This window comes from Miniopterus schreibersii (genome assembly GCF_964146895.1).
Source record: "Miniopterus schreibersii genome assembly, chromosome: 1".
Taxonomy (NCBI): Eukaryota; Metazoa; Chordata; class Mammalia; order Chiroptera; family Miniopteridae; genus Miniopterus; species Miniopterus schreibersii.
The window spans coordinates 186,424,221-186,438,098 of record NC_138101.1 but is presented as its reverse complement, the minus strand read 5'-3'; the positions used below and the strand labels follow the sequence as shown (position 1 = coordinate 186,438,098).

Sequence of the window (13,878 nt, the reverse complement as noted above, 5' to 3'; positions counted from 1 at the left end):
TCCCGTTTAAGTGCATGTGGCGAAGCTGGCGGCCGGAGCTCCTTGCCCGCCTAAGCCTCTGGGGCGGGGCCGTGTTGACACGTGCCCTTTGGAACCCGTCCTGCGAGAAGCTGGGCGACGCCTTAGGACCAGGGCACGTGGGGGAGAGAGTCACAGTCATGTAATGTTCAGCAGGAGCAGCAAAGGCCTCAACACTTTCAACGGAACATCCAAATCGAGGATTCTAGGAACTTCACAGAGCAGCACGCAGGACTCCAGTTTCGAAACGGTGAAGTCAGGCTGGTTCCCTCTTCTCTCAAAGGTTAGAATCTGAAGCCACAGAAACCCGCCTTACACGGATAGCTAGAGGCCACCTGTAACTCGGAGTCGCAGGACATTGAAAGGAAGATGGGAATGACTCGGCCGGGAAGGCGCAGCCCAAGCTCCCGCCCGCCGAGGGGACAGCGGCGCAGAGCGAGTGCCGTTCACCGCGCAGGACGCCGCAAGGCTGCGCAGTGCGGGTGCCGGTCCCTGCAGAGGGCCTCCAGCCTGGCCCCGCGCACAGCCTGCGGAGACGGGGGCACTCTCTGGGAAACGTTGGATTGAAGGTGAAGGCACTGGGGTGAAATAGGGGATTTAAAATAGGAAGTTTAGGTGCAAGGGAGTGTACCAGTGACCACGGCACCGTTCCAGAAACACTGAACTTCCCCTAAGGAAGGGAGCCTCCACCTCACCCCACCCAAAAAAAGCCAGTGACCACCTATTAGCCTACAATTTAGTTGTGTAGCTCTCAGGTATTATTTGCAATAATTAATGCGCTGCTCCGCACTGGTGTCTATCAGCCCCTGAAATCTCACTGCTGAATGCAGCCGAGGGTGATGTCTCACTCACCTCCAGCCCAGTGTGGTCGGCGGCTCTCCTCTCTTGCGGCTGTGCCATCTGCAGCAGGTGGCCGCCGAGGCCCTCGTGGCAGAGACTCAGGTGGAAGAGCCCAGCACACAGGCTCTTCACCGTCTCATCCCGGAGGTGACACGTGCCATTTGCAGCCCCAGTGTAGTGTTCAGAACCGTTCACATGGGAGATGTGTGGGAGCGCATGGAATATTGAGTGGCCACTAACTTCTCGACAACACTGTGCAAACTCATGTCCAGGTTCTTGTAAGACCCTTCACTTTCTTCTCATGCGCCAGCCATGGGGCTTATTTATTTCACTGAATAGTTATAATTCTTTTTAAATTTAAAATATCTGTTGCCCACCTACTAGGTGCTGGCCCCGTGAGAGCGCTGAGAATATAGCAATGCATATGATACAGTCTCCAGTCTCAGGGTTACTCTACCATTTAAGCTCTTAGTTTACACTGGCTTCAAAATAACTTCTAGATCATTTCCTCTTAGTGTTTATATTGGTAGGTGTAAATCGGTGACCAGCTAATGAAAAGACTGTGTGAGTAATTGATTTATATCATTAACAGTATCTTGTGTTCCTGTCTCAAATATTTAATTTCAGATATTTCTCCCAAGTCTTGAAAATGGCTCTTTTCCTTTTTAACTAAAATAATCATTGCGAACTGTTCTTTATAATGGCAACATGCGAGAATCTCTAACGTGCTTCATAGATAAGTAACTGCAAGCCCATCTTTTTCTTGGTATTACCTTGTGGTTTATTTCTGGTATTCACTGAAACAGATTTGCAAATTAATATCAATATGAAATGCTCCATAGAAAGTTTCATAGACTATCGGTTGAAAGCAATTGTCCAGGAAGAGTTTTCTTTTCTGAGTCAGTCTTGCAAATGAATCTCATATACTTTGTAAAAGGAAATCACTCTTATGATTTAAATAGATATATTTACCCTAGAAATACTATTCTTTCTGTTCTTATTTGCTTCTCTAAATCTACAGCTTGAGCTGCTTATGCCAGTGGTACAACTGAATTTTCGTAGTTGGGTTCTGAGGGTATTAATAAATTTTTTATAATGTTTGGTTTCCGTCTGTTTTCTTTTCCAGAGTACTCGAGTGGCCTTGGACCATCTGGAGTCTGTGCCTGAGAAACTGAGCCTACTAGAAGGTTTCAAAGACTTCAGAGTGAGAAAGAGTTGGCTTGTTCCTTTCAGTATTTTTATCTGAGTGAGAACACTTGGCATCTCACTGATGTGCAAAGAAAATTGTAGGGAGAGAGGAAAGACTGAAAAACAGTGGGGATGCTTAACGGTCCATCTTATCAGAGTTTGCGCATATTTGTGATGTCAGGGTTGAAAATAATGGAACTTATATATTAGCACAATATAGGGAAATAGAGAGAGACGTTCACTGTACTCCTAGAGGCTCATTTGGCCCTCTAAAGCTTTAATTATGATTTAGAAATGCTTAAGAATTAAAAGAGGTTATACATTATATTGACAATAGATAACATCATTGATAAACAATTTTAATTTATGAATTATCTCCTTTGAATTTCAAATTTCCAGAGTACTGTTTGTTTTAGAGAAGCAATAATGCATTGGTTATCACTATACTATGATATATGAATTAGAACTCACATAGAGTTTTAGATTTTATATCCCATGCCACTTATTGATAGAACTCTAACCATAAATCACTTTATTAACAATCCAGTTAATTTCCTTTATGGATTTAAAGTTCTTCACAGAGCCCTGCCTGGGTGGCGCAGTTGGTTGGAACATCGTCCTGGGCACCAGAAGGTTGTAGATGTGATTCCTGGTCAGGGCACATACCTAGGTTGCGGGTTCGATCCCTGGTTGGGGCTCACATGGGAGGCAACCAGTTGATGTTTCTCTCTCACATTGATGTTTCTCTCTCTCTCTCCCTCCCCTTTCCTTCCTCTCTAAAACTAATAAAAACATATCCTCAGGTGAGCATTAAAAATAATAAGAAATAATAATAAAAAATAAAGTTCCTCACAGAGAGAGGCAAAGCAAGTAAACCCTGTCACCTAGTTCTGCCAGACGAGGCCCAGGCCGAGAGCGCCTCCACACGTCCTCGCAGGGATGCGGTGCAGCGGGCAGTGTTCGTGATCTGTGGTACCTCGGCCCTGTGTGGCCCAGGCTAACAATGGCGAGAGTTCTCTTGAAAAGCAATCGACCTCTTATTTCACGTTGGCTTTAAAATATAACATATTATATTTAAGTTCTTTTAAAATCTAATGTACTATTTGAGGATATAATGAGTAGGAAATACCATTCGATCACGCCATATTGATTCATTGCAGGCTCTCATATGATGAGGCTTTCAAGGTCTGCACTACCTCAGATCACCTCTCATTAAGCATGTTTTGGTATTTCAGTTACTCAGCATTTTGGGGTGGCATCCAGGGTTGAGCTGAGACATCCAGAAATCTAGACTATCGCAAACAAAACAAAACCCGGTGCTTCTAGATATTTTACTAAAGTTTTTATTCTTTTTTATGATTTTGTACATTTGCGGTCTAAATCCCTATCAAAGAATTATGAAACCAGTGTCCAAGAAGATGTGATTTTTACCCACTCTTATGTTACCCAGTGTGGATAGCAGGCAACATGTGCCACCCATATCCTTCCCACCTTTTTCTGTAGCTAACAGAAGTCCTCTATGGGAAAGGAGGGCAGATAAGACAAGGTGTTGGAAACAGGTGGCATTTGACAAGGTGTTGGAAACAGGTGGCATTTGTCACTGAGAAACAAACGCCTGCCTTATACCAGCATCAAAATACAAAGATTAATCTTTAGTGACAGTTCGCCTTTTCCCCAGTGGTCTACTTTGAACAGAATATTCATTAGTACAATTTAAAAGTTCTGCTCTCTACTATTACCAGAGTTTTAAAATTATTTTTGTCATATAGGCTAGTGATTGTATACACGTCTAGCTCATATATACACACACACTCACATGTGAAGATGCTATATAGTGAAATGTGTAGGGAGAATACTTTTCAAAGTTTAGAATCCTACTCTCCAGTATTGGTCATTAAAAGGGAAACCTTTAGCTTTAAAATGGAAAGGAATCCATTAGCAAGGACTGTGCGCGGCTGTGTGGCGGGCAGTGGCCAAGTACTAAACACTACATATTCTGAAATCCTCAGGCATTATTTCCCCCATCGCACAGCTGAGGACACTGAAGCTTGGAGTGTGTGCATTAGTTGGAACTGGGGTCTAATTCTCTTTATTAACAGCAAGACCCATCTGCTTGCCCCACCGCCTCTAGCTTGAAACCCATTCTATATATACTGTAAACCCCTCTATATGATTAAAACGAGCTTCTAATCAATTTAGTGGAAACAACTAGACATAGCCTTCAATAAAAATGCGTAAGCCTTCTGGTCATTAGACGTAGATTATTGCAGATTACAGTTCTCAAACTCCCAAACTTTTCTAAAAATCAGTGTGCTGTGGACAAGAGTCTGCAGACCTAGGTTCTGGTCCAAGGTCCTGCACCACACAAATCACTTAACATCTCAGGGGACATTTTGTCATCCATAAAATGAGGAGCTTGCTCCTGTCACTAGCGGTCATCTTGATAACGCTGTAGTCTCTAAGTGTGAACATGAGCTCGTCCCGTTGAGTCTTGACTTCACTGTTCTTTAAGTGTGTCATGCTCTCTCTCCTGTTTTAACCCCATTTTGAAAGAAGCGGATGGCTCTGTAATCCCACGTTTATACACCACGCGTTTGTTGCAGTGAAAGGGAGTCGCCTTGGTTCGGAGCCCCGCCCGCCGCAAGTTGCCTGGCCTTGGGCGAGCCATTCTCGGCTGCCCGGGCGCTACAGCTTTTTTCACCTAAAAATGAGAGCTTTGGAATTTTAATTCTCCTTCTAGTTTGGGAGTGTTTGGGGAACTAAATCCCATAGATGTTTTTTCCCACACACGAGTGTTCTAGTTTCTCTCTAATCCATAATATTAGCGTCTAAGTCGCTGGCCACAGTGACTGCCGTGTTTTACCCTTTCCCCCCAAACCCGAGGTGAGGGAAAAGCAGAGGGGGCGACCCCAGCTGTGGAAATGTTTGCTTTTAGAATTTCTTTATTACCTGAATCTTTTTATGCTTTTGAGATGAGATGAGATATTCCTTTTTTAAAAAAATATGTCTTTATTGATTTCAGAGAGAGGAAGGGGGGGCGAGAGAGAGGAAGGGAGAGAGAAACATCAGTGATGAGAGAGTCATTGATCGGCTGTCTCCTGCAGGCCCCCACCTGGGGACTGAGCCCGCAACCCGGGCCTGGGCCCTGACCCGGAATCAAACCCCAATCTCCTGGATCCTAGGTCGATGCTCAACCGCTGAGCCACGCCAGATGTCCTTACATTTAAAAACTATGTGCTAGGCCGGCTGGGCGTGGCTCAGCGGTTGAGCATCGACCTAGGATCCAGGCTATCGGGGTTCAATTCCCGGTCAGGGCACATGCCCGGTTGAGGGCTCGATCAATGACTCTCTCATGTTTCTATCTCTCTCTCCCTCTCCCTTCCTCTCTCTGAAATCAATAAAGATATATTTTTAAAAAATAAAATAAATAAATAAATAAAAACTATGTGCTATAATAGTTACAAAGTAGAATGTTATTTAAGAACTGCTGAAGCAAATGGGCTCTAGCTTTAAAGGTAACTCTCTCGTTTTACCGATACTACAAGGGACAATACACACATCCAAAAGTGGCACGATGTCATTAACGACCATCTTCAGACCACTTATATTACTTGAAACTTTTTCCTTTTAACTAAACGGTGTCAGTTATTTCAGATTGGCACATGGACTAGCTGTAAAAAGAATGCAAATAACCAACGTGGGACCCTGGTTTTATTTTTACTGTGTCATTCGAAAGTGACGTCTTTCTTCTCTGTCCTTAGGGACATATGATTCCCCTAAGCATCTCTTTAAAGTTTTATAATTATGATACAATTACATAATTCATGTAATTATGTTTTCTACATGTCAGTACTTGCTTATTCTGATTTCAAGTACTGATTTTCCTTTTGTCCACCAATTTAGACGTTTTGTCGTTTTTCCAGGATTCCCACAGTTCATCCGAGAGAATCGATGGGATATACTCCAGACACAGGGTTCCCCGGGAGTCTTTCCAGCAGCGCCGAGACGACCCCAAGTACAGAATCAGAAGCTTCAAAGTAATGTCCTTTATTTACACTTTCGGTCTTTGAGCCTTTCCCATGTCTGTGGCTACAGCTTTCTCAGCAGCTCCTGCAGGGCTCGTGTAAGAGCACTTGTAAAAGAGGAGATATCCTTCGATGCACGAAATAGGTGTTTAATTTTGTAGGGGCAGAGAATAAAAAAATAGCGCCTATAATGTTACTCGGGAACTAATCTTCACGGATATGCTACTGTTGCTTAATGTGTTGTTTGTCCATCAGAGTTGATGTTGCTTGAGAAATCCTGAGCCAGGAAACCCTGGCCTCTTGGTTGGTTAAAGGCTAAGTGTGGGTGTTGGTTGCTACTCTCAGAGCTGAAGTCCCCAGTAGGTAAAGTAACATATAGAGAACTTTGTGAACTGTAATCTTGGCCTTTACAGTCATCAGCATTCTTTCCCTGAGGATATGAACTCGCTGCTACTACTGAAGCTTCTGGTTCGTTAAGGCGGAACCAACATAGGGCACTGGAAAGATTTGATCATATTGACCAAAGGTCCACCATTCTTTAGATTCTCCTCAGGATCTACCTGGGCTGTGGGTGATTTCAAACCCACTGGACTCTTGGCAGGTATTAGCTAGAGCAGGCTTCTCAACTTTGGTATTGTTACCACTTGGGTCCGATAACTCCTTACTGTAGAGGCTGCCCCATGCATTGTACGGTATTTAGCAGCATCCCTAATGTCTGCTTGCTAGATGCCATTAGCATCTCCCATCCCAAGCTGCAGCATCCAGAAACGTCTCCAGACACTGCTAGCTGTCCCTTGAGGTCAAAACTGACCCCCATTGAGAACACTGACCTGGAGGGAATCCATCTGTATTCTAATGTGCACTCCAAGTCAATTTAGGGGGGAAAAAAAAATCTAAAGGCTCCTCAGGCTTTTTTATAGTTTTATAAACTGTGGTATGTATGAATATTCATCGCACTGTATATATTTACTTATTACGGACAGATGCGACCTCCGACTGTAACTGGCTAGAGCACTCCGTGGGTGTAAAGACAGTGTTCCTTTCTGTAGTCCTCCCTAGCGTGCTAAAATGAGCACTCCACTGCCCCACCTCCAAAAACGTAACACTGCCATGCCATATTATTGATACCTTATTGGGAAGAGGGAATCCTGTGACTTTACACCATTTACCTTTGTTTTTGTAAGCTGGTGTTAGGGGCTGTCGTAGGGACCTTGTTGTTTCATATAGAAAATTTGAAGATCACTAAATCATCTCGCAGCAATCCCATCAGGCTCATACGCTCAAGCAGGGGTGCTGCCAGCCTTAAACAGAAATACAAGGTTTAGACAATAATAGCTAATAATAATAACTACTCATTATTGAGCCAATCACCTGAAATTGCTCTTTTTGTAGGTGTCCCACACTTTATATGCATTATTTCATTTAATTTTCACAGCAGCCTGCCGGGTTGGCACCATGTTTTTTTTCTTTTTTACCATTGAAGACAGCAAGGTTTTAGAGCAATTAAATGGTTGAATCAGAATTTAAACCCAAATCTGCCTGGCTTACATTTGCAGCTGAAGAGGAAATCAGGCCTGGTTTGTGAGGCCAACACTTAGCCAAATGAGGAAGAAGTTTTGCAGATAGGTAGTACGAGTCCAGGAAGGGCCAGAGAGCACATGATATGGTGACTTGTTCTACATCAGCACTACTTAAACGTTGCAAAACATTGATTAATTTCAGTGACAAATGTGTAGACTGTCACCATATATAACACATGTTTGGCCTGAAGTAGTGAGGTAATCTAACAAAACTCATGCAAATATCACATTTTTTTGTAGTCATTAGAGATGGAACTGTGGGAGAACATTCTTGCCAGTTGTAGATACCAGTGATCATTTGCTCATATGCTTTTTATGAAAATCATTTATTTAAAAAGACTGAGAGGAGAGGCGGTTTCAAAAGAAGCATGAGCTCGTATGGGCTATGAGAAAGTTGTTAATTATTTCTGGGCTTCATAAATAATCAGAGAAGCTACCTCTAATGAGTCACTGACATCTTGAAGAAAACGCTTCATGTAAGAGGCATTGGGACTCTTTCTATCAAGAGAGTATGTGCCCCACTCTCATAAGACATTATTTCAGTAGCTATTAACTTCCTCTGTGTTTTGCTAGGACAGAGTTCAAAGAAAAGGGCACGTTGCAGGGACTGAATTTGTTGGTTCTACTGAAAACTGGTTCTAGAAAATTAGTTACTGAAGGATTTAGTTGATTTCAACAAACATACTGTGCAGCTACCATATTGCAAAGTGCTGTGCTACTTGTTCCAGGTGGTGATGCAGGATGTATAAAGAGGCAGGAGGCACAGTCTTACAGGAGGGAATGACTGTCAATTTGCCTTCATCCTTACAGATTAGAGCAGGAATCAGCACACTTGGCCAAATCTTGGCCTGCTGACTGCTTTTGTAAATAAAGTTTTATTGAAATACAGTCACACCCACTTATTCACATATTGTCTCTGGCTACTTTCACATTCAACAGTAGAGTGGAGTAGTTGCAACAGAAACTGCATGGCTCAAAAAGTCTAATATATTTACCCTCTGGCCCTCTATAGAAAGTTTGCCAACTCCTTGTCTAAGAAAGGAGAAATTACCAATTTGGTCTTTCTTCCTTTGCACATATATAAAATATTTCCTTTTCTTTATTTACCAATCAAATAAATACTGCTCAAGCTCTTTGGAAAATCATAATATTTATCTGTTTATTCAACGGATATTCATTGAGTGTCAGCTGTGTGCCAGGAACTTACTAGATGCATGGAACTCATGTCATTAAACAAAATAAACAAAGATCTCTGCCTCCTTGGAGCTTCCATTCTAATTGTAAAATATTCATGTTTGTTGTTATTGTTTTAAATACAAAATTCAACAAACATTTATTGAGTTTCTACTGTGTATAGGCACTCTGCTAGGGCTAAAGAGAATGGTATAATAAGAAAAATCATTACCAATCCATAGGAATCCAAAGCCTCCACACAAACAACTGTTGTGCAAAGGAGGAAGGGATGAATGCTATTCCAGAGACCTCAGTAGACTGCAGTGGGAGTCCAAGGTCTTTTGAAAAAGGTTTGTGATGACAAAGTACAAGCAAGTGTTCTATCCCCATCTCATCTCTTTGGAGAGAGCAGCTAGCAGCATTACAGTTGTACAGCTTTGACCATATTGCTGTTGACAGACCAATAACTGTTGGAATAGGAGAACCGTGTTGGCAGCTGGCTTCTCATGTCGTTGTTGTTACAGGAAGGCAGTGAGACGTCCACTGTGACCACACTGCTGGTGGAGGGAAGGGTTAGCAGGAAATACGTCAGGCTCTCTTTCAAGCCAGGCTAGAGCCATCTCCTGCGATTTGCTCTCATGGCAATCACCGGAACAAAAACAATCCAGATTTCTAGAAATCCACTGAGATTTTCAGCAGGACCAACATCCACAGTTGCTGAAAGCATAATGTCACATTGTACCAAGCAGACCAAGTAACTGGACAAAGTCTGATCTAAAAGTTTATATTTAGAATTTAATCAAAGCTGAATCTGACACATTTTCTCTGTCTTTGTGGAGACAACAGAAGCATTTCATGGCCTCTCTTTCATCCGGCCTAACTGGGTTTCTGTCAGACACGCTTCCTTGCTGCCCCAGCTGTTTCAGATAGAACCGAATGTCCAAAAGTCAGCCAACAGCATAGCACTGCTAATCTGAACTCACGGAGGAGCATGGTTTTCTTCAAGAAATCCCCTTCTGCTACCTGCATTCTTTGCTCTCTACCCATACTAAATATATGGTTTCAATTAGCAGTGGGTTTTTCAGTAAAATCACAGAAGGCAGGCTTTGTTCCCATCCCTCCTCCTCCTGAAAGGAAACTCTCGATTTCCAATTGTTAGTTGAAGAGTTGGTGTGGAACTTCTTTTTAAGGAAGCAGATGTTTTATGGGATAAGAGGAGCTGGGTGAGGAAGTGCTGATAATGGCTTTCAGCAGTTTATGAGAGCAGAGTTGGCCGAAGCCCTTTGTCATATTTGCTCGGCACAGGCGCGTCTATGGTATTCAGCTGGGCTCTGCTCCTGGAGCCCTTTCTCCCTCCTCCAGTCTCTTCCTGATTTGTTTATACTTTGCTCATAGCAATGAATGGCTCTTAGACTTTCTCTCTTAGGTCAGCTATTTCTGGCATACCTTGAATCTTTTACAATAGTAGCTTCTAAAGAATACTATGTGTAACTCCAGGTGCAAATCAAGATTCTAGGTGGTGTTTATTTAATGACTATTAAAATATATCACTAGTATATTATTCAGGTAATTTATAAAAATTGCTCAAGAATAATAGTGGCAGCCATGGGGGGATTTAAGGGGGAGTTGACCACACAATACCCGACTATCTCATTTATAACCACCTCTCTTCATGCTTTGATAAGAAATCATATATAAACTGCTCTGCAGGTATGGCTCTATGCATCCCCCAACCTCAACCAACTTGCCATCCATTAAGCCTGTCTTACAGAGACGTAGGGTGCAGGGCTAATTAATCTATAAGTTAACATGGAAGAAAATAGTAAGTGTAACTACAGGTAATACTGAAATTTGGGAAATGCTGTTCTACTAGATTGTATGACTTTCAAGGGTAGACACTGCCTGCCTCATCTTTGACTCCAGAGTACACAGAAAACACGCACATGTGAAATTGGGGGACAAACATGTTTTTCTCGCTTCAGCCTTTCTAGAATTCTAACAGAAATTTAATTTCACACATATGAAACCTGGCAGGCAGTGAAATCATGCTGAAACCTGAAGAGATTTTGATTCTTTGAAGTGACCAAGGCTAGCTTGCCAGCCATAATATTTAACGAGTTGATTTCATTTTGCTCTTTTAAAAGTTAAACAGAAGGTTGCCAAGTGAGTTGGGATTTTTCTTTATTGTAAAATCTGAAAATAGCAATGGATCACAAGTGCTTATTTAGGAATCGATACGGGTTCTTAGATGAGCGTATTAACTTTTTAACCTGCTTGGTCCCTCTACCAAACTCAGTTCCCTTAAGAAGCCACATGTTTTCACCCATCCCAGTAATTTACTCAAGAGCATTAAGAAAGATTGTGAAGAAATTCATTTATAAAGATGTCATTTTTAATCATCTCAAATTCAAAATTCTAGATACTAGTAAGACATTTACTTGGTACTCTTTATGGTTTTAGTCTAAAACCATAAAGAGTACCAAGTAAATGTCTTACTAGTATCTAGAATTTTAGATACTAAAACCATAGTACCAAGTAAATGTCTTACTAGTATCTAGAATTTTAGATACTAAAGCCATAAAGAGTACCAAGTAAATGTCTTACTAGTTTTATTAAACACGTCATAATGTTCATGCAAACAGTCACTGTTTTCTTTAAGATAGTCACTTTAGGAGAATAAGCACTGAGTCCAATGAGGCACCATTATTAAAACATCTTTGCACCTTTCCCTTTGTTGGTTAAGTCAGCGGCACATTCTTTCGAGTATCCTCATTTGTGGCAAATTCATATCCACTGTGAGTAGATTTGGTTCCTGAAAATGGATTAAAGTCATGCGGAGCCAAGTCTGAAGTAGGAAAAATAAATAAAAAACTGAGTAGATCCTTTTCATTAGTGAGTTGCTAGGAATACTGAATTTTATGCAATGAAATATCAACTGGATAGAGGTGCATTTGTCAGATGGCCTGGTCCAGCCCGGTATCGCCGCGGGCCTGTTCACCTGTGGATGCGTGTGGCTTTGGGTCTGCAGGCTGTGGTGTACATTTGGTTTCCTGCGACAGAGGTAGTTTGCCCCGTTAGACGTTCTGGCTGTTTAGTGGTTCTGTTCAGATGGCTCGAATCATAAAGTGTTAGTGCTGAGGGGACTTGGAGGCGATCTGGCCCCGCACCCTCGCTTCCTCACACGCAGGGACGCTGTGAGAGTGGCAGCCTCCTTTGGCCCAACTTCCACCACAGCAAACTTTCATTCTGTACTTTGGTCAAGAAATGATCAGATGGGACCATTTTTCAGTTCCTTAATGCAAATAGCACTGTGCTAAATGGTGAGCTATTGGGATGGGGGAGTGAAAAGACAAAGCCTCCCCCTCACAGAGGTTAAAGCGAAAATAGCAGCCATCAAATTGGGATGTGCAGGGCCGGCTGGAAGCAAAGTGTCTGCCCCAGTTTACCTTTCAGACGGGAGCAGCATTTCCTGAGGAAGACGTTAGGCATTTTCGAGCACTGATGGGGACCTGGGAGGCACGAGTGGGACCGAGACGGAGGGACAGTGCATTGTTAGTGTGGAGACAAGTTCTGGAAAACATTCCTGCCTCAGACTCAGAAACACATGAGTGTTTTTCCTTCTCTCCAGGGGAAGGGTTGGATAAATTAAAATTTTTTAAAAAAATTAAATGTATCATTTGTCTTATAAACTTTGAACTTACAATATTCCTGAGAGAAAAATACTTGGTGGGCGTCATTAAATATTAATCATTAGAGATCAGTTTAGCAAAGACATTTTAGTCAGGTTGGAACAGCTTTTAAGAAACCAATTACAATGTGGGTTATGAAAGAGAAGTGGAAGAAACCCAGGGAAAATATTAGAAAATGCAAGTCCCTTCACACAGTGGAATTTTTGCAGGGAATTCTGGCTAACTAACTTGTTGAGACTTAAGAGAGCAATAAAAATAGGTCCTTGTGCTAAGGATATAAGAATTGGCAAAAAGCAAAAGCTAGGATTACTAAAATTGCAAAAAAAACCTTGCTTTTTGACAAATACTTTCTTTTTAATATTTAAGTATTTTGACTAAAGGGTAGGTAGGAATTACAAAAAACTCATCTTACGGTCACCTGGTAAAATGCACTTATGTCGCAACTCCGCAAATGAGACACCCGGTGTACTTGGAGGACGGGAAGGTATCTTTTCATCTTCTACTTTGCCGACTGCTCAAAAGGCTGTGAAACCTTCTTTCAGGGTGTTCCTTCAGGCTCCATTTCATTAGTTGTATTTCGGGGAAATATGGGGGATTCCAACTGTCTTTCGAAGCTTATAAAATGTTGCAACTTAAAGGTGTATCAGAGGTAAGCTTCCTCATTTTCTATACGGGGAAAAAAAAAAGCGAGGAGGTAAATAAGTCAACAATTTTAAAGGGAAGGGACAACAGCCCTAAATGTCATGCACCTATTAACCGAGCGCCACGCCGTCTGAAGCGGAGCTGCTGGGACTCGGAGGAGATGGCACCCAGGACTGCAGCGCCCCTCACCTGCCCAGGGAGCAGCAGGCAGCCAGCCAGCGAGGGCACGGGGACGGAGCGAGGGCACGGGGACGGAGCGAGGGCACGGGGACGGAGCGAGGGCACGGGGACGGAGCGGTGCCGCCAGGCCCGCGCTCCCGAGACCGCACCCAGCAGCAGCTGACGCGCACGGCGCCCGCTCTCCAAAACACCACATTCTGGGCGATAAAACAGATCTCAATAAATTTAAGATGCTTGAAATTGTACAAAGTCTGTTGCCTAACCACAGTGGAATGAAACTAGAAATCAATAACAGAAAGATATCTGGAAAAGCCTCAAATATTTAGAAACTAAGTAACATACTTCTAAATAACCCATGGGTGGGTCGAGGCAGAACTCCAAAGGAAAATTAGAAAATATTTTAACTATATGAAAATGAAAGGGCAGTTTATTAAAATTTGTGAGAGTCAGATAAACAGTGCTCAGAGGGAAATTTATAACATTAAATGTGTATATTACAAAAGAAGAAAAGTCTCAAATAGATAATCCAAGTTTTCACCTTAA

General features: G+C 42.4%; 1 protein-coding gene across 7 annotated transcripts in view; it reads left to right on the top strand.

Moving 5' to 3' along the window:
• Positions 1-13,878, top strand: part of CEP128 (centrosomal protein 128) — a 289,186-nt gene that overhangs the window by 263,341 nt on the left and 11,967 nt on the right. For 6 of the 7 annotated variants that reach the window (XM_081118224.1, XM_081118225.1, XM_081118227.1 and 3 more), the window contains 2 exons: positions 1,985-2,062; positions 5,970-6,083. In XM_081118224.1, coding sequence (XP_080974350.1) covers positions 1,985-2,062; positions 5,970-6,083 — 192 coding nt within the window. Of the gene's footprint in view, positions 1-1,984; positions 2,064-5,969; positions 6,084-13,878 lie in introns of those variants that run through there. The other variant, XM_081118230.1, reaches the window with a different exon arrangement.